The following is a 23,265-nucleotide window of genomic DNA, read 5'->3' as shown; positions in this document are numbered from 1 at the left end:
AAGATGATCAGATGAGCTTTTTGCAACTAGCAGGCCTCCATCCATTTGTTTGAGGAAAGCAGATAACAAACTCACCTCAAAATAGACTGTGTTGTCTTTGAGGTGCTGCTCCACACAAGAGCAGAGCTGTAGGATCCAACTCCACTGGGTCTGCATGGCTGCTTTGTATGCCTGGAGTATTCCACACATAAACATGTTAGAATTAAAAATACTGTATAATTGTTCTTGTTGGAACAGGTTAGTGAAGCAATTGAAATATACAATATTATTGAGCACTTATGCCGGTTTTGATAGCTGAAAATGAGTAATAATATTTATATTTTAATGGACAAATTACCACATTATCTGACAATTACAATCTAACGGATTTATCATAAAAGGAGTTTATATCACATGGTTCTGGAGTGGTTATGTGACATCTGTAAACACAGACAGGGCTTACTTCAATAGTTAACCTGGCAGGGTGGTTCTCCTGCAGAAGGTTCTCTGCCCTGTCCTGTACAGACTTGATCACCTCCTCCTTTTCATCCAACTCTCTCATCAGATCCTAACGAGAGCGAGAGAGAGAGAGAGAGAAAGAGAGAGAGAGAGAGAGAGAGAGAGAGAGAGAGAGAGAGAGAGACAGAGAGACAGAGACATCACACTGCATCCACGGAATCCAAACATGGCCTGAGAACAATCCCCTCCCCTCTACTAACACCATGATTTGCAGGAGCACGTACATGCATTTCTAAATGCCAGCTGGAAATAAAGTAGTTTGGAGAGATGTCAAACTGATTAACTGAATCAAGCTGAATAGAACGTCAGTAATATAGACTCCCAGTGGTATTTTCTAATGGTATGCTGTAAGCCCAAAACAAGCCCCTGTAATTCCTTTCCACCTATGCGAAACATGAGAAAACACATCACCCTAGGAGATATGATCACCTCAAGGTCCCTTAGGTCTAGAGAGTCAAACCCACTTCCTTGTGGAAAGGCTATACATGCCAATGGTGGATCCATGCCATTAATGAATAGCTCTACGGTTTCACTTAACCGTTTATAATATTCAACTCATTCTAAAATATCTACAATAATGAATATGAACTGAGTTATGCTCAGATGTGCCCGAATAGCCAAATATTCTATTAACAAAATAGAAATACAATGAGCTGAACAGTGGAGGGACTCACAGCGTGGTACTCTGTCTTCTTGGAGATGTTGCCGTTGCGATCGCTCCAGTCGAAGGCGACCTCCTCCTCCTCTTTCTCATTGAGCCAGATGAGTTCCATGGTGGCTCGCGACACAAAGTCATGGAGGCTCTCCAGGTTCTTCTGACGCTCCCGCGAACAGTTCTACAGAAGCACAGAACCATGGGAAATAGAATCTCCATGTGGTATTCAACAAAGCAGTGAAGGGATTATTTTGTTACCTAGGAGTGCCAAGGATTTTAATAGGATACTTACCAGTAACTTCCCATACTGGGTTTCTAATTTGTCCAGTTTCTCAGAATAACCTAGTTTTTGGGTCATCTGAATCTGAGATAAAGAGACATACCATATGTTTATATTTGTTGCCATTTAAAAACCTTGCAGCATTAAGGAGTTTACACTCAAAACAAAACAATTGAATGTGATGCACAGAGATATTTTGAAGTTTTTTCCAGACTAGAATATCAGAATAGGCTGACAGTTGCTTGTACATACCTCACTAAGTTTGGCTTCTTTAAGGCTCATTTGAAATTCTTCGATGGTTCTGTGAACCTCTTTGTGGTTCTCTAAATGTGTTTCCACACTTGGCAAATCGGACCCCCAATCTCCACGATCCAACTGCACCTTCAAAGGAAGACAAAACTATTCAGAATTGGTCTCAAATGTCTAAATCACAAATATCAAAATGTACAGAATTATACTAACATTATAGTGAACAGGTCTCTTGTAAAACATATATTTTAATCTCAATGAGACAACCTGTATAAATAAGGAAAAATAAATAAAATCGACAGCTGACACCGGAGCTTCGCTATGTCCTCACCTGCATCTCCTCCACCCAGTTGATCAGGTCCTGCACAAAGTTCATGTTGACCTCATCCTCGGTCATGTTGGGGTCCACTAGCGAGGACTTGCCCAGGGGCTTGCGGATCTGCATTTGTTTGAGGTGCTGGAGGTCCCCCGGGTCCATACCTCCGCCCCCCATGTAGGCCTGCACCGAGCCGGGCTGCATGCCGCCGGGGGTCAAGGCGGGGCTCAGGGCAGGGGTGAGGCCCGGGGTCAGGATGGAGGTGAAGGTGGAACCGGGGGTTCCCAGGCCTCCAGGGGTGAGGGCTGGGGTGAGGCTGGAATTGAGGTTCGAGGAGGAGAAGCCTGAGTTAAGACTCTGAGTGATGCCTGAGATCATCATCTTGGTCTGTTCGGTTGTCAGGGTGCGTCCTTGGCTGTACACAGAGGAACACTCTGCCCTCAGGCCCAGCAGGTCGTCACGAAGCTTGGATACCCTAGATCATACACAAAAGTTACACAACACACAATGACATGTTTATTAATATAGTTCATGATTTATCATTTATCAGTTTACATGAGGTGCTTATCATTCAGAATGTTTTGTTGTTGAAATTCCCTACACTATGTTACAATCAACATTTCACAACAAATGTTTCCTTAATTTCTAAGAAAGCAGTGAGTTTGTACCTTTGAACAAGCTGATCAGAGTAGTAGTACTTCCCGTCCAGTAGAATCTGGATATCCACCACCTGCTGTCTCAGCAGGTTTTCACATTCCAGAAGGTGCCCAGCAGTCTCTGCCTCATTCTGGAACTGGACCCCAGACTCTAACCTCTTAGCATCCTGAGAATTTTTTTTGGGTCATTTACTTTTCTATTACAAAGTTCAATAACAATAATGATATTAAAAAATAAAGACACACAAAATTTGCCTCAACAAATAAACATAAGTAAAAGCAGGACCTGGAGTATTCTGAGGTTGTGTGGTAAACATGCTGTTCCAATGTGGTACTTACAGACTGCAGAGCTGCTCTTGCTAATGCTAGTTTGTCCTCTCCTGTGACACAGTCCCGCTGGACCCTGGTGGCAATCTGCTGCAACATTTCAAGCCTAAAAGACAAGTCAATTTACATAAATATTGTACAGAAGTAATTTTACCACATAAACAAAACAGATGTGGCAATGCAGTGCCATCAGAGTTCCATTTGAAAATCGCCTCTGCAGAAAAAAATCAACAACAAGAAAACTCTGACAGCCCTGACTTCTAATGGTTAACCTCACCTTGGTCCATAGAAAGAATTGTTATTGAGAAACACTGGAAAGGCTGGGGTGCTGGAGAGCAGTGGCTCCATGGCTGGTCCTGAGAGGTTCTCAGAGGAACCCAGGCTGGTCAGAGTGCTGTTGCTAACTGATGAGACACTGCTGTATCCCATGTTGTATGCCATGTTGCTGTGCATGGTGGAAGACTATAGGACTATACCGAGCCACTCAGAGAATCACACTAACTAGCTAATTTCTCTTCCATCTAAGACAGGAACTCCAGCACAGACTCAGCCCCAACGATATGCGACACACACACACAGGTCCAACTGGCACAGAGGGTTTTCGTCTCCCCTCTTTTATAGGCCTGTACTTGTCCTCACGTTCAGGAACCCACCCTTAAAGAATATGTTGCCCTAGGCCACAGAACCTCATGGTATCATTTGCACAATCCATTACAGGTTCAGACAGTAACAGTTGATGGTAACAGGAGTCATCTTTTTTGTGTGTCTGATTAGATCACCATGGGAACCAGAGATGCAGACATTCCTTTTCTCTTTAACAGGGGGTGTGGCACTTACTACTGGGCCTCTATTGGTCTGCATAGACAATCATTATCTACATAATATCACACAACATTACCTGATATCAACAAGCCAGGTGATTTCCAACATAAATAGTACCTGCAGTCCAAGAATGATAGATGCATGATGACATGGTAAGAGTACAAGAGTTGCCTGTGACTGTGTCAGAATGTCAGCTCATAAGCAAACTGATGTTGACAAAAAATTATGGGCACACCCACCATCAGCACTTAAAATCAAAAGTACCTAAAAAAACATCACTGAATAGCTTAAACCGATAGGCATGGACTCACACCACAAGTAATGCCTACAAACCTGACAAGAGACATGGACAGTGTGTTTTAGATATAAAGAGATACGAGAAAGACGCATGATTTTACAACACCTCAGTTTGAAGAACTCAGCAGTTCACCAAACCACAGACCACAACATGTAAAAGTGTAAAGACTATGTAATTTAATGAACCTCAGAATAATCCAATTACTGCACATCCTTAAACAGAAATATGACACTAAAGTCTAATAATAAAAAAGGGTGTCTTAAATCAAGAGCACTCACCACTGACCCTGAAACCAATCATTAAATACCTTTTGGCATAGTCATTGCAATCGGTTCAAATCTTCAATCTTAGTTAGCTCTGACTTATTGCTATCATGTAAGTATGGGATCGGTATTATAAATCACAGCAGTGTGTGGTGCTCCTGCAGTATGAGAAGGATGATCCTTCATACCTGTCCACCTCAGGCCTCAGACTCTTCTCTCTCTCCAGCATGGCCACGATCAGTTTGCCCCATTCCTTCTCCACATCGTTGGGGTGATATCCCTGAGGTAGCTGGATACGACCAAACTCGATCCACACCTGTACCCCAACACACGCACAGCAACATCTTAGTGAAGTTCATCGTAGTTTGTTGGTTCAGAAAGAGTTTACAGGCACTAAAGAACAACCGAGTGTATGTCGCGGTAGCATACCTCGAGCATTTTGTAAAGATGCTTGATTTTGCTCTTCTCAATTTCTTTCAGCGGGATTTCATTCTCTTTAAACTGCAAGTACTGTGTATAAAGTGCCTGTAAAAAAATAAAATAATAATAATTTTGTTCAATGTTAACATAGCAAAATATCTAAGAAATATAGAATCAATACATTTTGTCTATGCTATTACATATTCATCTAATCTCAGTGTGTATACTCACACTCGTCTGCTTTGAAATGGCTGTACCACACAGAGCTCCTGTCGTCTTAGCAGCTGTGGACTATTTGAAGTAAACGGAGAAGCTCTCTGATACCCGTCAATATCGCTTTAATATTTCATTAACATGAGAGGGACGCTACTTATTGGCTATTTGAAGCCTCAGAGAGCTTGGGTACTTCGCCTCAGGCTTTCAGGGCCAAGCACTATAAACTGATATCCAGCTAACTGAAAACCAACCAGACAAACACACCAGACATTGGATGCTATTTGGAGGTAAATTCTTGATCAAACTAGGGCTAGTTCTACCATTCAGTATGGCTGAAAATTCAAGCTGCATTTGATCTGTAATCAAATTGTATTTTTTTGCTTTACCTTGAGTTCTACTGGGTTGTTAGGGAACGCTCTGTCTGACATCACTGCCACGTTGTGTTTGAGCCACTGGCTCAGATAATTCACCATGTTCTGGTACTCTACCCATTTTATATCAACATCCTGTCAAGAAGAAAATCAGATTATTAAACATATCAGTTTTCATCCTTACATTGGCTCATGCAGGGATGGGTGCATTTTCTAAATGGACCAAGTTCTTGGTGTAGAGCGTATTGTGTCGTTCAAGCAATACATGTTAGAGCTATAGGGCATCTGCAAATATTGGCATTGTACAATGTGCAAAACAACAGCTTGTCATAATATTGCTTTGAATATTTCGTACTATACAAACTAATCTACAACAAGAAGTACAGATGTAGGAACATAATTTGATAAATCTGTTGCAGGAGAACTTTCCTGCAACGCAGGAAATTTAAAACTTGTAGTGAATTTGAGGTTTAAAAATGCTTCTGACATTTTTTATTTCTACTTTGAAATTTTATATCTGATTTTTGCTTAGGAAAAATGTATCAACCCCTACAAAAATGTCCATTAATTATAATCCACATAATAATTCACATTTACTGTGGCTGCAGGATTATTTTCCTGCAGTAGCAAACTGGGTCAAATTAAGATCCTACATCTCTAGTTAAGGTTCTTTACTGTGGTTACTAGAGTACTCACAGTTTAGCATTCTTCCATAGCCTCTAAACAACATTTACACAATGTTCTGGGAGGGGTTCCAGCACTTAAATATTCCCTTTAAGCATCCATCTCAGGCTTCCAGACTTATTTGCCTCAACAAAGCCAGACGGAATAAAATGCCTTCTCTTAGACATATGAGTGATGCAATGGAATGCATATGTGCATATAACATCCGTGCCCAATCACAGCCAAGAATCAAGTTTAGAATCGCAGTCGAGATCCAAGTCAAGAATAAAGTCAAGAATGTATGCCAAAGTCATGCCAAAAGATGTATAACTGGTGTGAGTTCAAAGGATGTAAGTGTGAAATATACTGTACATGCAGTGGTTGATTTAACCATGGTGAAGTCCCATGGTGATAATCAAATTCATAAAAGCACATTGTACTGGTTTTGCTTTCAAGAGGACAGCATAGACCGCAGTCAATGGCTACAAAGATACAAGTCAACCCATGATGACAATAGGAAATTGTTGCTTTGTATTGAGATGTGTATTTTGCCTTCATCATACAGTATTTGAAATATAAAACTATTTTCTAACTACATTTACATTTTAGTCATTTAGCAGACGCTCTTATCCAGAGCGACTTACAGTTAGTGAGTGAATACATTATTATTATTATTATTTTTCATACTGGAATCGAACCCACAACCCTGGCGTTGCAAACGCCATGCTCTACCAACTGACCTACATCCCTGATGGACACATAACCAAACTTGTGTTTGGTTATGTGTCCATTGAACTTGAGAATGATTGGACTGCAAATAATCATGTGACATTGACCAGGGCTACAACAATGTGTACTGTTGGGGGTACTGGAGGACCAGGGTTGGGAAACACTGACGTAGAGTGTACTGGGTCATACTGAAATCCGATCCCATAACTCTACTCACATAGGACACTTAAGTGCACCGTACAATAATCTGTTCATCATGTACGTACATTTGCATTGATACCGTCAACACCATCAGGTACTTTAGGGAAGACATCATACAGTGTGGAGACGTATGTGATGACCGACTTCTCATCAGGAGTCTGCACATCCACATCTGGTGAGAAAAGGTGAAATAAGACCCAATACACAACGTGATCGTCGTAAGGTACATGATACAATGGAGTATTTATAATCACACATGAATACAATGGAGTATTTATAATCAGACATGAATACAATGGAGTATTTATAATCAGACATGAATACAATGTTTGATTTGAATCTCATGTATCTCATCTACGTGTTGTGTCTTTTTCATTTTGTAAAGCATCGTCCATATAATAAAACAAATAACAGTCAGTAAGTAAAGCTGTGCTTAGAAGACATCTCCTCCCTCTGGTAATAATGCATTGCATTTCTTCCAGCTGATTTACCGTAGCAGAGAGGTGTCTATGGCTTGGAGAATGTTAACCTGCAGTGGCAAACAAACCGTTAGAGAAGAGCATGTGGATAAACAGAAGAACTCACCCTCAGGGTCCAGTAGTCTGGCCACCCCAAGCCGTTCAGCCACACCAAAGGCCTGTTCTAAGTTTGACCGGCTAGTCTGGGCCGACACTCCGGCCATATCCACCAGGTCAGGCCTGCAATGGAAGAGAACATACCAGTGGGAGCTCGTTAAGATCGACTGCTTTCTGTTTTATGAAATGTTAATATGCGATAATGTTGGAAGAGACAGGGCACAAATGTAGTATTTTGGCAAATAATCATTTAGGGTGGTTTGCATTGTCATGTTTTAGGTTATTTCGGCAGTTTCAGCACACACTATACTTCTTGAATAGTTTTGTTTAATTAGCAAGGAACACAAATATTTGTTTGGAGGAAAGTTTTAGTGTGATGACTAGCAAATGTAATATGAGCCTGTAACAAAATGTAATATAAGCCTGTAACATAATGTAATATAAGCCTGTAACATAATGTAATATAATCCTGTAACATAATGTAATATAAGCCTGTAACATAATGTAATATAAGCCTGTAACATAATGCAATATAAGCCTGTAACATAATTCAATATAAGCCTGTAACATAATGTAATATAAGCCTGTAACATAATGTAATATAAGCCTGTAAAATAATGCAATATAAGCCTGTAACATCATGTAATATAAGCCTGTAACAATTTAATATAAGCCTGTAACATAATGCAATATAAGCCTGTAACATAATGTAATATAAGCCTGTAACATAATGCAATAAGCCTGTAAATAGTAAGCTAACTACAGAGGAAATGCCTAGGGACAGAGTGCAGTCCCAGACTTTCCAGTGAAATAAATCTGTTTTTGCTCAAGAGACAAGGACAGTTAGGCCAGCCCAACATAGGTCAATGGTTAAGTAAAACATGACCCACACATACATCAATAACTTGTGTTTGGTTATGTGTCCATTGAACTTGAGAATGATTGGACTGCAAATAATAATGTGACATTGACCAGGGCTACAACAACGTGTACTGTTGGGGGTACTGGAGGACCAGGGTTGGGAAACACTGACGTAGAGTATACTGGGTCATACTGAAATCCGATACTATCTAACTGAAAAGCCAACAGCCCCCTAATGACTAGTCAAAACCACTAAGTACTGCCTCATTGGAAAGATGGGAAACAGAGAGGTCTATGATTCAAAATGTGGTGGTGAACCGCAGACATGACTCAGCAAGTCAACAGAGGAGGAAAATAGTTATGTTGTTATGTATATTGTTGTTGTTATACACTGGGAATATACTTCTAAGGTGATATTACAGTTAAACCCTGATGAAAGACTAATGACGGGAAAAATGTTTGAAATATCCATTAAAAAAGCATTGTAGAGCATTCAAGAAGGCCACTGCGCTGGAATATATTTTTCAAATAAAAATATCGGTGATACAGGGGTCTCTTTTTCAGATACAGGTTCTGTATCTCAAGTGTTTCCTGTATTTGTGAATGATGGTGTTACCTGTATTTGTGAATGATGGTGTTACCTGTATTTGTGAATGATGGTGTTACCTGTATTTGTGAATGATGGTGTTACCTGTATTTGTGAATGATGGTGTTACCTGTATTTGTGAATGATGGTGTTACCTGTATTTGTGAATGATAGCGTTGAACAGCCTCCCGTCCCTCCAGGAGGTGGTGAAGTTGTCACAGCGTACGCCGACGTAGCCCTCGGTCATCTGCTGGGACCACATCAGCAGACGCTCCTTGGCTGTCATGTCCTCCGACTCCCCGCAAACATGGATCTCCGAGATCTGGAGAGGAACAACACAAACAAGTTAATACAGCTGTTAGTGTCATTACACCTACAGCACAGGTGTAGGATCTTCATTTGAGCCAGTTTGCTACAGCAGGAAAATAATCCTGCAGCAACAGGAAATGTGAATTATTATAATTAATGGACATTTTTGTAGGGGTTGATAGATTTTTCATAAGGGAAACATCAGAAGCCTTTTTAAACCTCAAATACACTACACATTTTATATTTCCTGCATTGAAGGAAAGTTCTCCTGCAACAGGGTGATCAAATGAAGATCCTACATCTGTACCATCAAACACCTAAATTACCATCAAACATATGGATGAGACAGACCAAAAAATACTTCAGGGACATTTTTCAGATGTCAGGAACAGCATTACTAGAGTCACACGTAGAATAACTAATAACAACCTACATTTTCTAACACACATGATCATGTGCTGAATGAATGAATACACATGATAATTGTCTGCACGAAATCCAAGACATACAGTACACCTCCATATTTCCATATTTGGTTGTAAAATGTAAAATTGGCAGTGTAGACATACAGCTGGCTAATAAATAAGGCATTTGTTGGCACGGGTTAAAGAGTGAGGGTGTAATGACCTAAAACCAAACACATTCCCCTGTTGCTTCAACTCAGTTGACATCAGGTAGCAATTACATGTATCTGGAGCTGGAAGAACAACATCATCACCTCTGACCTTGACAACAGGAAGTGACCTTTGAACCACTCCTGCTGTGTTGTCATGTTTCATGTTTCGCTTAGGCAATGCTGACCTAGTTACACTTTCACAATCTGGTGGATGAGCTAGAAAAGACGGACATTGAAACTAAGGTTGAGAGAAATAATGTGAGATATTGTAGCAGCCTTGTTCAGTAGATTTGGGGGCATGCTAAAAGGATCATATAAATTGCTCAAATGACCCACATGACCACAAGGTTGTTACACTTTCCTATACTTGGAATTACGTCATGGGAAATAGTGGTCTTGCCGCGATAAGCTGCTTCCTTTGGTTTTTACATTTACGTTTTAGTCATTCAGCAGACACTGTTATCCAGAGCGACTTACAGTTAGTATATTCATTTTAAAGATAGCTAGGTGAGACAACCACATATCACAGTCGTAGCAAGTACATTTTCCCTCAGAGTAGTTATTAGCAGTCAGTGCTAGTGGGGAAAGACAACTACCTTATTTTCTCTCTGTTTCCCCTTTCTTTCTTTTTTTTACATCAAATGGAATATGGGATATTTCTCAGAACTGCTGCTGTATGCATATCAGGATTACTCAGATTAACCACTAGGTTTTAACAGGCACATTTGACACATTTGATTGTTCATTATTGTGTTGGTTGACGTATTCTACGTGATCAAGTGCAAGTGGGTCTAAATTCAATGAAAACTGGTAACTTGTCTTTGGGATATTTTACTTTAGAATCTGAAAGCTGGAAAATGGAGTAGCAAAACACAGACATTGACATAAACTGTGTCTGAGAAGTAAGTTGCATGGACTCAGTAATCATAACATCAACATTTCAAGGAGATTCAAAGAACAAATAACCTCTCCAAATGCCAGCTGTTTATCACTGAAGTATACTACATCACTAAGATCAAATAAGTTGACAGCAAACACATTGTATACACACAAAATTATTATTTTTTTCTCCATAAAACAAGGTTTGATAGAACCCTAGTAGCCAAGCTCGAGCTGAGGTGAGGCTCACAAGAAACACTGCTGAGTGAAATATCTTGTGAGGAGAATGAATAGCAGTGAAACAAGTTAGTTAACTACACAGCGCTTTGTAATGATCTATGTGTCCATGTGTTGTATATTACAGCTCTACATCACAGCATGTGATGATGCCAGTTATGCTGCTGTTTGACTCAAAAGGGATCTTCCACTATGTCATTGCATAAATATAGTGGTCTTCTGAATGGTTTTAGAGAGAAAATGGCGGTTAGCAGTCTGCCAGTACAGTATAGGGAAAGATTGTGCCGTGAAGCCAAATCACACATCAACTCAAACACTGTCTCCATGCAACACCACTGCAATGGAACAACACTTCACAGAAGAATGAAAACATACGAAAGCATCTGTACAGATGTAGGATCTTATTTTGAGCCAGTTTGCTACAGCAGGAAAATAATCCTGCAGCAACAGGATATGTGAATTATTATGTGGATTATAATTAATTGACATTTTTGTATGGGTTGATATTTTTTTCATTAGGGCAAATCAAGTCTGAAATTTCAAAGTGGAAATTACAAACTTTAGAAGCCTTTTTAAACCTAAAATCCACAAGTTTGCGTTTCCTGCTGTGCAGGAACATTCTCAGTAACAAAACAGTGATCAAATTAAGATCCTACATCTGTATCATGTAAGACCAACCAAACCAAGTCACCAGCTGTACAGTATTATACAGTTACATCAGGGCCATAACCAGGGTTTGAGTTTTAGTGAAGTCCGGGATGGGAGAAGGGGGGTTGGGGTTGAACCTGCAGTAAATGAGTTCAAGCTTTACCGCTATTTGGAGAACAGCAAAAAACAAGCAAAAAGACCACAGCCAATATCACATTGGTTGCTGTAACTTCATTCACCTCTGTCCATCTACAAACACATTGTTAGCTATACAATTGTAATATTATACCCTGATAGAGGGAAATATGAGAAATGAGTCACACTGACACGTAGCATCAGTGACGAACAAAAACCTATGACATTTTTAGAACTGTATTGTTTGCATGTTGATTGCATTTTAATGTAGGCCTATAGGGGAGATAGGCCATGTGGAGATGTTCATATTGAAACATATCATCTATTTTTGTTTGACAAGATTACTACAGATTTATCAGGGGACCCCACATGGGGCTGTGGCCCCAAGTTTGGGAACCACAGTGCTAACCTTTCTCTCTGCTTGCATCCTCTCTCTCTCTCTCTCTCTCTCTGTCTCCTCTGCTTCCTCCTGCATGCATTGAAGCCTACCTTAGCCTCACCACTGAGTGCCACATGCCCACATCACTGTTTGTCTCAGTGGCCTATTCTCTATAAAGCAAATGTATTATGTAGCTTATTTTTTATGTAGCATAGTTTTTGCTGCTGCTGAGGTAGGCTCCGTTTAATGTTAGCTTCTTACTTCATCCTTCTAACTGGCTAAGTAATACTAGCCAGAGCCCTTCAACGTTACTGCAATAGAAGTCTCTAGCCACCTGACTGACTGACATATCTACAGTATAAGCGACTATTTACCAGTTGTGCACTCATTCTCCGAGAGTCGGATTTTGTTTGTTTGGGGATGTCTGAAGACACGGCAGGCGACGCAGGATGGTTTTTAAATTGCCTTTTGTCCGGCATTTCACAAACACACTGTCAGCAGCGTCTCTAGTTGGCTACTTGAGCAGACTGTGAGCTGGGGTAGCTCGTTTCACATCTCAGGCGCTCAGCCTGTGCTGCGAGAGCGCGGAGTTAGCCGTTTCAGAGAGTGGTGAATGAGCTGCTAAATAAGCACATCCGGGAGACAAATCCAGGGGATGCAGGCAAACATAACGAACAAACCAGTCTTCCTGTTTCCACTCGTTCGCAAAGAGGCAGACGAGATTAGACCTGTCAGATCAAGAATATATGCGCTCTGAGCTTTGATCAACGCTGGGAGCGATATTTACATGCTGACCCGTTTTTCTTTATTGGTACAAAATATATATTTAAATGTTTTTCAAATTAGAAAACATTACCGAGGTCAGGAACTCGGTGTCCTCATATGTAGTTATGGCCATTGTTACAATAGCAGGCTACTGATACAGTAGCACATTACATTTTAGTCCACACATATTGGCTGGCTATAAATAGCTTGTGCTTGGTTTACCTCTTGTTGGGCGGATGTACACTTTGCAGATGCTTGGAAAGACGGCAGATAATCTGGAGAGAGGGACCCTCTTCCGAAATAGCAGGTGTGGGCCCTCCTCCTCTTGTGAACTTGAGTGCTCCATATGATTTTGGGGAGCTCTTCTAGGTTCCCCGATCTGTCGTTGTCTCCTCTCAGGGTCTGGACCATATGCTCCACGGCTCCGAATGTCACCGCCCGCCTCAACTTCTTATGTGGCAGCTTCTTTTCCAGCAGGCCGTCCTTAGGAGCGATACTCCTGGAGGTCTTGGTGATGCCATGGAGCTTTGCCTCTCTGTCTGTCTGGTGTGCTGAAATTTGGCTCGACTGCAATGCTAACTTCTTCCCAAGAGGAACTTTGTGGACCTCCCCAACATTTGGCCTGGGTCTGGGTGTCTCCCCTTCCGGTGCTCCCTCCATCCCAACCTGGCTCTCCCTGATGCCCATGTCTGCTTCATGCTGGAGCTCTACCCTCCTGGGGATATCCTCCTCACTCTGGACACTCTCTCCCCCTAGGCTACGGAGTGATTCCGGCCGCTGAAACTCCCCCAATTTCCTCTTCTTCTTCCTTTGGAAGTAGCGCCGGCCACGGAGCTCTTTGGACTTGGGGCTGAGCGGAGCTTTGGTGGGGTCCACATAACATTCCTCCTTGGGGACCCGCACACAGCCACACACGTTGCCCATTACCCTTTCTATAAACGGTGTTTAGTTCCTTCTAACTGTAGTTTTCACGCCGGGATTCCGCTAGTGAACTTAACTTGATCCAGAGCTCCATTATTCCACTGAGAGGCAGCCATAGTTCTCCTCCAAGGGGGCGGAGAGGAAGTGATGGCAGGCAGCCCGGCAACAGACCCAAACACCCCTCCCCTCCACACAGAGATGGGTTGCCTGGGGAGAGAGAGTCTGTCTGTCTGTCCGTATGCCTGCCTGTCTGTCGCAGACTCCCAGAAGAACAAAGTTGAGATGCCCAGGCACTTCCTTCCGTCACTGCTCTCTTCCGTTACTGCTCTCCTCTCCTCTCGACTGCTCTGCTCTTAGGAATCCTCTAAGTCTCTAACCTTTGAAATGTTTCCTTGGCCCGGCTAATCCAACACAAACACCATAAATGCACCACCGGAGAAGAAGAGGCACAGCCACGTCCCAAACGATTCTACCTCACAGCTGACAGAGAGAGAAACAGCCCCTGACTTTGAATACCACTGCCTTATGCATTACTGACCCATTACTAGCCTCCCACGTATAGGCTACTTTCTGTCCCTAACACTAAAACTGAAACTAAATCATATAAAAAACAAATATAAATGTTTTTATATAACTTTAAATAAAAACAAGTAAATTAGATTTTAAACTAACTGAAACTAAACTAAATTTCCCCAAATGTATCTGTCTGTAACGAGGCTGCCTGTCTGAGGGGGGCAGGGTTGGCAGAGAGGGAGAACAGCAGGACAAGATCAGATGGCTGGCGGGTGTCTGCTCTGCCGGCTGATGGCCACTGATTATACCGTATGGGAAAACTTTGCTCAGCAAGTTGGTCTGCCCTGATAGGCCGTACCAAGCAGAGAGAATCCCTGCCTATCATAGGGGCTTTTAAAATAACAGGACAGCATGGGTCAACAAAAGCAGTCGACGCAAATCCTGGCAGCTAACAACGCACTATCACTTTGTCTATCTGTATACAATCGCAAAGCCAGAAGTGGGGCTTGAGTCCAAAGGTTTAAACAAAAACTATTTACCAGCTATACTATACGACCTATAGAACACACATAGATTATATGTAATTATATATGTGACTTGTGTAGCAAGTACGGTCCATGAAAGGCATATAAAGCTTGTGATTTCTGTTTAGTATATTCAACTAAATGTTCCTAACTATCACCAGTGAGTTGACAGATAGTTAAATTGGCAAGGCCTCAGGAAAAGCGTTTATTGAAATAGTAGAAATCATTTATTTGCATAGCCCAACTAAAAAGAACTGTCCACCAGGCTCTGACACTATTCTGACGGCAGTGACATTTCCCCTGAAGGTTCCATTGCTAGGCCCTGCAGTTGACATACTGTATACCTGGCTGGCTACAGTACATTCGAAATACACAGTATACTGCACAAAAGCCAAACTACTTGATCAACCATAACACAAGAGCAGCCTATATTTACTTTCATGGAAAATCTGCTTTATATGTTAGTGTGTATATACACTGAACAAAAATATAAACACAACATGTAAAGTGTTGGTCCCATGTTTCATGAGCTAAAATAAAAGATCCCAGAAATGTTCCATAGCCTCAAAAAGCTTATTTCTCTCAAATTTGTTTATATCCCTGTTAGTGAGCATTTCTCCTTTGCTAAGATAATCCATCCACCTGACAGGTGTGGCATATCAAGAAGCTGATTAAACAGCATGATCATTACACAGGTGCACCTTGTGCTGGGGACAATAAAAGGCCACTATAAAATGTGCAGTTTTTTCACACAACACAATGCCTCATATTTGAGGGAGCATGCAGTTGGCATGCTGACTGCAGGAATGTCCACCAGAGCTGTTGCCAGAGAATTTAATGTTCATTTCTCTACCAAAATGTTGTTTTAGAGAATTTGGCATTACATCCAACTGGCCTCACAACCGCAGACCTCATGTATGGCGTCGTGTGGGCGAGTGGTTTGCTGATGTCAACGTTGTGAACAGAGTGCCCCATGGTGGCGGTGGGTTTATGGTATGGGCAGGCACAAGCTACGGACAACAAACACAATTGCATTTTATCAATGGCAATTTGAATACCGTGACCAGATCCTGATGCCCATTGTGAGGCTCATTTTGTTTAAGGTATCTGTGACCAACAGATCTGTATTCCCAGTCATGTGAAATCCATAGATTAAGGCTTAATTTATTTATTTAAATTGACTGATTTCCTTATATGAACTGTAACTTAGAAAAATCTTTGAAGTTGTTCCATGTTGCGTTTATATTTTTGTTCAGATATATATATATATATATATATATATATATATATATATATATATATATATATATATATATATATATATATATATATATATTCATGTGGTGTTTAAATAATATCTGAGTTTTGACATACTGTAATTTCTCATTCCGTGCAAACCAATGTGGAAAATATAATTACAGTCTTCCAGCATTGAATAAAGTCTTAAAATACAGGCCTATATTTCACTGACTCATCTCAGATGTTTTTTTTTGCAACATCATTCTACTTTAACCTTTCATCCTTTTTATTCACCCGTCTAACAGGATGTAAGCGCTCCCAGCAAATGCCTGTCTTTAATCTCTTGTTGGATCTTCAGATGACGAAGGCTAGAGAAGGAGGGAAGAGAGAGAGACATGTTCATTAAAGTAAGATGGCAGACTCAATCCTATCACATGTAGTATGTCCCCTGGTGAAACAAGTCCAAAGCCTCCATAGATTGGTTTCTGTCAGCGAGATTGGTTTTCGTGTGCCTCTCCGGCCCCCAGTTTATTGAGACAACTGACAGGACCTTGAGCGTAACCCTTGGAGACTTTGACTGTCAGTCAGATGACACTGTAGAGACCAAAGAGCTACAATATGATGATGCATCATCATGGCAGTGTATGCAGGTCTCACTGCATCGTCACGGCAGTGTATTCAGGTCTCACTGCAACATCACAGCAGTATATTCAGGTCTCACTGCATCGTCATGGCAGTGTATTCAGGTCTCACTGCAACATCACAGCAGTATATTCAGGTCTCACTGCATCGTCATGGCAGTGTATTCAGGTCTCACTGCATCGTCACGGCAGTTTATTCAGGTCTCACTGCATCGTCATGGCAGTATATTCAGGTCTCACTGCATTGTCACGGCAGTGTATTCAGGTCTCACTGCATCGTCATGGCAGTATATTTAGGTCTCACTGCATCGTCATGGCAGTGTATTCAGGTCTCACTGCATCGTCACGGCAGTGTATTCAGGTCTCACTGCAACGTCACAGCAGTATATTAAGGTCTCACTGCATCGTCACGGCAGTGTATTCAGGTCTCACTGCAACGTCATGGCAGTATATTAAGGTCTCACTGCAACGTCACAGCAGTGTATTCAGGTCTCACTGCAACGTCACGGCAATATATTCAGGTCTCACTGCATCGTCATGGCAGTGTATTCAGGTCTCACTGCATCGTCACAACATTATATTCAGGTCTCACTGCATCGTCACGGCATTATATTCAGGTCTCACTGCATCGTCATGGCAGTGTATTCAGGTCTCACTGCATCATCACAGCATTATATTCAGGTCTCACTGCATCGTCATGGCATTATATTCAGGTCTCACTGCATCGTCATGGCAGTGTATTTAGGTCTAACTGCATCATCACGGCAGTGTATTCAGGTCTCACTGCGGATGTGCAATATGCTTCTTATTGTAGTGATTACAGCAGGGACTTCTTGTATACATCATGTAAACACACCTGGGAGACTGCCTTTGTAAACCAATTCTCAACAAAACAATCTGGAATGCTTCAATCGCTACAGTCTATAGCTTCACTTCCTATCATACCATAGAAGGTGATGGATGAATGACAGATGACATTCCTAAAAGGAAATATATCATATAATTAACACAATGCCATTGGACGATAATGACTGAATGGCTGGACCATCCTACTAAAGGTAATAGCAACTTGCTCCTCCCAAAATCTTTCCGATAGAGTCACGTAGCATCAAAACAGGGTTGGGTTCATCACTATGTCACACTGCTTTTCTGCCAGCTGTATATTTTTTTGTATTTTACCCCCAATTTCGATCTTGTCTCATCGCTGCAACATCCCAAAGGGCTCGGGAGTGGCGAAGGTGGAGTCATGCGTCCTCCGAAACATGACCCGCCTAACCACGCTCCTTAACACCCGCCAGCTTAACCCGGAAGCCAGCCGCACCAATGTGTCGGAGGAAACCCTGTGTAGCTCAGTTGGTAGAGCATGGTGCTTGCAACGCCAGGGTTGTGAGTTAGTTTCCCACGGGGGGCCAGTATGAAAATGTATGCACTCACTAACTGTAAATGCTCTGGATAAGAGCGTCTGCTAAATGACTAAAATGTAAAATTAAACACTGTTCAACCGGGGTCAGCCTGCAGGCACCTGGCCCGCCACAAGGAGTCGCTAGGGTGCGATGAGCCAAGTAAAGTCCCCCCCGGCCAAACCCTCCCCTAACCCGGACAACGCTGGGCCAATTGTGTGCCGTCCTATGGGACTCCCGGCCACGGCCGGTTGTGGCACAGCCCGGGAATGAACCCGGGTCTGTAGTAACGCCTCTAGCACTGCGATGCAGTGCCTTAGACCGCTGCACCACTCAGGAGGCCCTGCCAGCTGGGTTTTAACTCCACACTGAACTGATCAACATGTTTTCCAACTGCCCGGCAACGCTGAAAAATCAAGAAGCTACAGGCCCACAGTCACTAGCTAGTACAAATTCCCAGCGGCATGCGCAAGAGTGACAGGGGCAGGTGTAGGCACACATCCCGCTAGCTACCTGGCAGTATGTTTTATGATTCCAAGCATTAGAACATTCTTTCATTATTGCCATATTTGTCCTTCTTCAACAGGAACTTCAAACGAATCACTTTCAAATTATTCAGTCTCTTTTTGTTTTTACCAGACCTCATGGAGTCTGGGGTGTCCAGGCAATAGAGGAGAGACAGGAGAGATGTTGAGGCATGCAACTGGACACTACAACGCTGCTCTCTGTCTTTTGAATTGGTATTGTACACTTATGGAGAAATACACTCCCCTATGTATTTAATTGGACAGTGAAGCTAAAACTTTGGCTCTATACTCCAGCATTTTGGATATGAAATCAAACGTTATATATGAGGCGACAGTACATAATGTCACCTTTTCTTTGAATTAGTTTTGGTTGTGTTTCGGATTATGTTGCGCCCAATAGATATGAATGGTGAATAGTGCATTGTGTCATTTTGGAGTCACTTTTATCGTAAATAAGAATATAATATTTTTCTGAACACTACATTAATGTGGATGCTACCATGATTACGGACAATCATGAATGAAGCGTGGATAATGTTAGGGAATAGGGTAGTTTAGAGATCACACTACAGCTCACTACCACTTCCACACTCCATTCCCCCAGGGGGCAGCAGCAACCTTGTCCAGGTGCTGAGCCTGGTTGATAAGCACATCAGGTGCAGCCAATCAAGGAGAAAGTCAGTGAGAGTCCCAGCTGGAAAGGCTGTGAAGCTGCTGATTTTCATTGGTGGCTATGAGGCCTTTCGTTTGGTTATGAGTCTTTAGTTTGGGCACAACCTTTTCGTACATATTTAGGTTTCGTCACCATCTGAACAAATAATAATCAGCTTTGACTGGCCGACCAAGAGGTGAAGAAGGAGCTGGCCCTAAGGGAAGGTGGCTGTCTCCTGGGCGCATGTACATTCAACACCTGGTTGCATAGGCTTACTTCTCATATTTATGCATACATCAAATCAGGTTACAGACCAGGTAACTAGGCCTAAGACCCCTAGGCTTAGCGAATCAAACAATATTAGCAGGCTAGTTAATCGGTTTTGTAACATAAATGATGACTGAGGACGTTACAGAAGCATAAATATATCATACCCTCCCCTGTTATTGGTAATGGTGAGAGGTTAGCATGTTTTGGGGGCATGGTCTTTGTGCATCTCAGAAACATATACTATTCTTATTTATAATAAAGGTGACTCCAAAATGACACTATACATTATTTACCATTCATTTCTATTGGGCGCAAAATAATCCGAAACACAACCAAAACAAACTGCAAATGTATCCAACAAGTTTGTAGAGTCACAAGCTTGATGTAGTCATTGCGTGCTAGGAATATGGGACCAAATGCTAAACTTTTGACTACACTTAATATACTGTATAAGTGAATTTGTCCAAATACTTATGACACCTTCAAATGGGGGGACTAAATACACAAAGTGCATTAATTAGTAAACGGTAAAACTGATATGTATGAAAATATCCTAAAATAAAAGGTGACATTTGATCTCAAATCCAAAATGCTGGAGTTACGAGCCAAATTAAAAGTGTTAGCTTCACTGTCCAAATAAATACGTAGTGGAGTGTACAAACTAATGCAGATAAACTATGGCTTACTGTAAGTGCATGCTTCCTCTTGTCTTTCTACCATGGTGTGGTTCTAAGTTAGGGAGTCATAAGGCTAGCTGCTGCTAACATTCCTCTCCCATACTGTAACCCAGTGGAGTCAAGCTTGCAGGCTGACTCTGCCAGATATATTAATAATCCATAGCAGGGGCCTGAGAGAGACAGAGAGACAGAGAGACAGAGAGACAGAGAGACAGAGACAGAGACAGAGACAGAGACAGAGAGAGAGAGAGATAACTAGCAGTGTGCCAGATATATTGTGCCAGATATATTAATAATCCATAGCAGGGGCCTGAGAGAGACAGAGAGACAGAGAGACAGAGAGAGAGAGAGAGAGAGAGAGAGAGAGAGAGAGAGAGAGAGAGAGAGAGAGAGAGAGAGAGAGAGAGAGAGAGAGAGAGAGAGAGAGAGAGAGAGAGAGAGAGAGAGAACTAGCAGTGTGTGCTTCACTAGGCCTCAGAAAGGCAACAATAGATCCTCCTAGTGCTGCTACTGATGGTACCATCCACCCCCTATTGTGCAGGCGTGTGTATGTAGGTTGCTGGTTTGAATCCTTGAGCTGACTAGGTGAAAAATCTGTCAATGTGCCCTTGAGCAAGGCACATAACCCTAGTTGCTCTGGATAAGAGTGTCTGCTAAATGACTACAATGCATCCATTGTTTCCATGTGAATGTACAGCTGCAGCAAGACAGTCTGTGTGGTACTAGACAGACATGGGCACAACTGTTCTCAGGGTGTGGGGCCTGTGAAAACACTGGAAGGAGGGACACTGAAAACAGATGAACTTTAGGCGATCGTCAGGCTGAATAAAGGGACACTTCCTCTAATAAAAACGATCTATTTTCCTGCACTTATCATCACACAATACATAACACTGGAGGGAGGGACATGTTGTTTGCATTGTAATGTCCAACCTCTTCCCTCCACTGAAGCACAAACAGTACACAGACCTAATGACCATTTCAGCTCAGATAACTATTAAGCTCGGGGAGCGAGTGCAAGTCTTCAAGTGTCCAGCAAGGTTACTAATCAGGCTATTGCAACACCATTTTCAACATCCACCTGTCATTGTCACCGGGTGATTTCACTGGGGAGCTTTTACATTTGTAAGTGGAGAACTTGAAAGACCCGTTACTACCCTAAGTGAATATCGACACATTTCAATCACCAGTCATCAATAAAATATGTACAGAGTAGGTCATCCTTCTTATTCTATCACTTTTAACAGCCATTATAACTGGGGCATGTATGTGCCAGCAGGCAATCAGACATAGACGTAGGCCTACATTACAATAACCATTGGCATGACACTTTGTTAAGACTGCTTTGACATCTTGTGGCCAAAGAAGGAACAACAGCTATACAAGGAGAAACTGACAGTTTAGATTGTTCAAACTGAACCAAACGTCCCACAGTATGTTATGCAAGCTAATCCCAAAACATGCGGTGCTGTATTGAGATTAAGCAACACGCTAGCTTTTCAATCACACTGGCTTCAATATACTAGAATTTACTGTAGATTTAAGAGAGACATAATACCTCAATCCAGAACCCCTTAAATGACAACTATCTTACTTTGGTCTAAACAATAACCACATCTCATAGCTCCATGCATGACATGTCATCCTAATCATAAACCAAATTAACAATAATAACACACTGGAATATTCCCATATACTGATTCTTATTTGCTGAGTAAAAAATATGGAGAAATGGAGAAAGGATCGAGCACAGTGATTCACACAGCCAGAGAATGAAGTGCACAGCATGTGTGATTTGAGACTGAATCTGACCTGAAAATGCAGAATTATGGTCCATATCAATCCCAGCGTCAATTTGGGATTCCCATCTGTGATGTCATCATTCCGGATGTTAACCAGCTTGACCTGAGGACAACAGTTATAAACAGCTGTGTAATAAGCATGAAACACACAAGTGATGCATTCCAAACCTTCATCAACTTCTACAGTATAAGAAATGTTTCATATCAATTCGCAAAGCACCTTTACTCTTAGCACGCTAAGGTTAACATCCCTGAAGAACTGCTGAAGATGTCTCTATTTTTCAAAACCTAATAATATGTCTTCAACTGGAATTTGTTCATCAGTATTAGTGTCGTACTCACTGTAACAGGTCATTTAGAAATCCTCATTAACATAAATATGCATAAATATTCTGAGGGTAATGTCTATCTTCTTGGAAATCCCCAAAACAGATTCTCTCCATCTGCTAGTGCTACCACCCTCTGATGACTCAATACTATACACGTCAGCTACTACAGCGAATTAAATCACTGCAACACTTCACAAAGAGCTGCAGTTAGTTTCAGAATGGGTGGCAAGGAATAAGTTAGTCCTAAATATTTCAAAAACTAAAAGCATTGTATTTGGGACAAATCATTCACTAAACCCTAAATCTCAACTAAATCTTGTAATAAATAATGTGGAAATTGAGCAAGTTGAGGTGACTAGACTGCTTGGAGTAACCCTGGATTGTAAACGGTCATGGTCAAAACATATTGATGCAACAGTAGCTAAGATGGGGAGAAGTATGTCCATAATAAAGCGCTGCTCTGCCTTCTTAACAACACTATCAACAAGGCAGGTCCTACAGGCTCTAGATTTGTTGCACCTGGACTACATTTACGTTTACATTTTAGTCATTTAGCAGACGCTCTTATCCAGAGCGACTTACAGGAGCAATTAGGGTTAAGTGCCTTGCTTAAGGGCACATCGACAGATTTTCACCTAGTCGGCTCGGGGATTAGAACCAGCGACCTTTCGGTTACTGGCACAACGCTCTTACCCACTAAGCTACCTGAGACCCTACTGTTCAGTCGTATGTTCAGGTGCCACAAAGAGGGACCTCAGAAAATTACAATTGGCTCAGAACAGGGCAGCACGGCTGGCCCTTAAATGTACACGGAGA

General features: G+C 41.8%; 1 protein-coding gene across 5 annotated transcripts in view; it reads right to left on the bottom strand.

Moving 5' to 3' along the window:
- The window catches only part of LOC311100987 (dystonin-like), a gene marked incomplete at its 3' end in the record, with an annotated part of 186,503 nt that overhangs the window by 95,260 nt on the left and 67,978 nt on the right, over nt 1-23,265 (bottom strand). For 2 of the 5 annotated variants that reach the window (XM_084141990.1, XM_084141992.1), the window contains exons 1-15: nt 13,177-13,971; nt 9,142-9,308; nt 7,550-7,662; nt 7,030-7,136; nt 5,387-5,506; nt 4,794-4,889; nt 4,553-4,680; nt 2,994-3,087; nt 2,667-2,821; nt 2,014-2,473; nt 1,686-1,832; nt 1,446-1,517; nt 1,173-1,334; nt 443-547; nt 76-171 (exon numbers count right to left, since the gene is read on the bottom strand). In XM_084141990.1, the coding sequence (XP_083998116.1) occupies nt 76-171; nt 443-547; nt 1,173-1,334; nt 1,446-1,517; nt 1,686-1,832; nt 2,014-2,473; nt 2,667-2,821; nt 2,994-3,087; nt 4,553-4,680; nt 4,794-4,889; nt 5,387-5,506; nt 7,030-7,136; nt 7,550-7,662; nt 9,142-9,308; nt 13,177-13,878 (2,724 nt within the window). In that variant the 5' untranslated portion in view covers nt 13,879-13,971. Of the gene's footprint in view, nt 1-75; nt 172-442; nt 548-1,172; nt 1,335-1,445; nt 1,518-1,685; nt 1,833-2,013; nt 2,474-2,666; nt 2,822-2,993; nt 3,088-4,552; nt 4,681-4,793; nt 4,890-5,386; nt 5,507-7,029; nt 7,137-7,549; nt 7,663-9,141; nt 9,309-13,176; nt 13,972-22,130; nt 22,224-23,265 lie in introns of those variants that run through there. The other 3 variants (XM_084141991.1, XM_084141994.1, XM_084141993.1) reach the window with 2 other exon arrangements.

The sequence above is a fragment of the Coregonus lavaretus genome, assembly GCF_964263955.1.
Source record: "Coregonus lavaretus genome assembly, chromosome: 25".
NCBI classification, from domain to species: domain Eukaryota; kingdom Metazoa; phylum Chordata; class Actinopteri; order Salmoniformes; family Salmonidae; genus Coregonus; species Coregonus lavaretus.
Note: the sequence above shows the minus strand (reverse complement) of the source record. Positions and strands in the feature narration are given on the sequence as shown.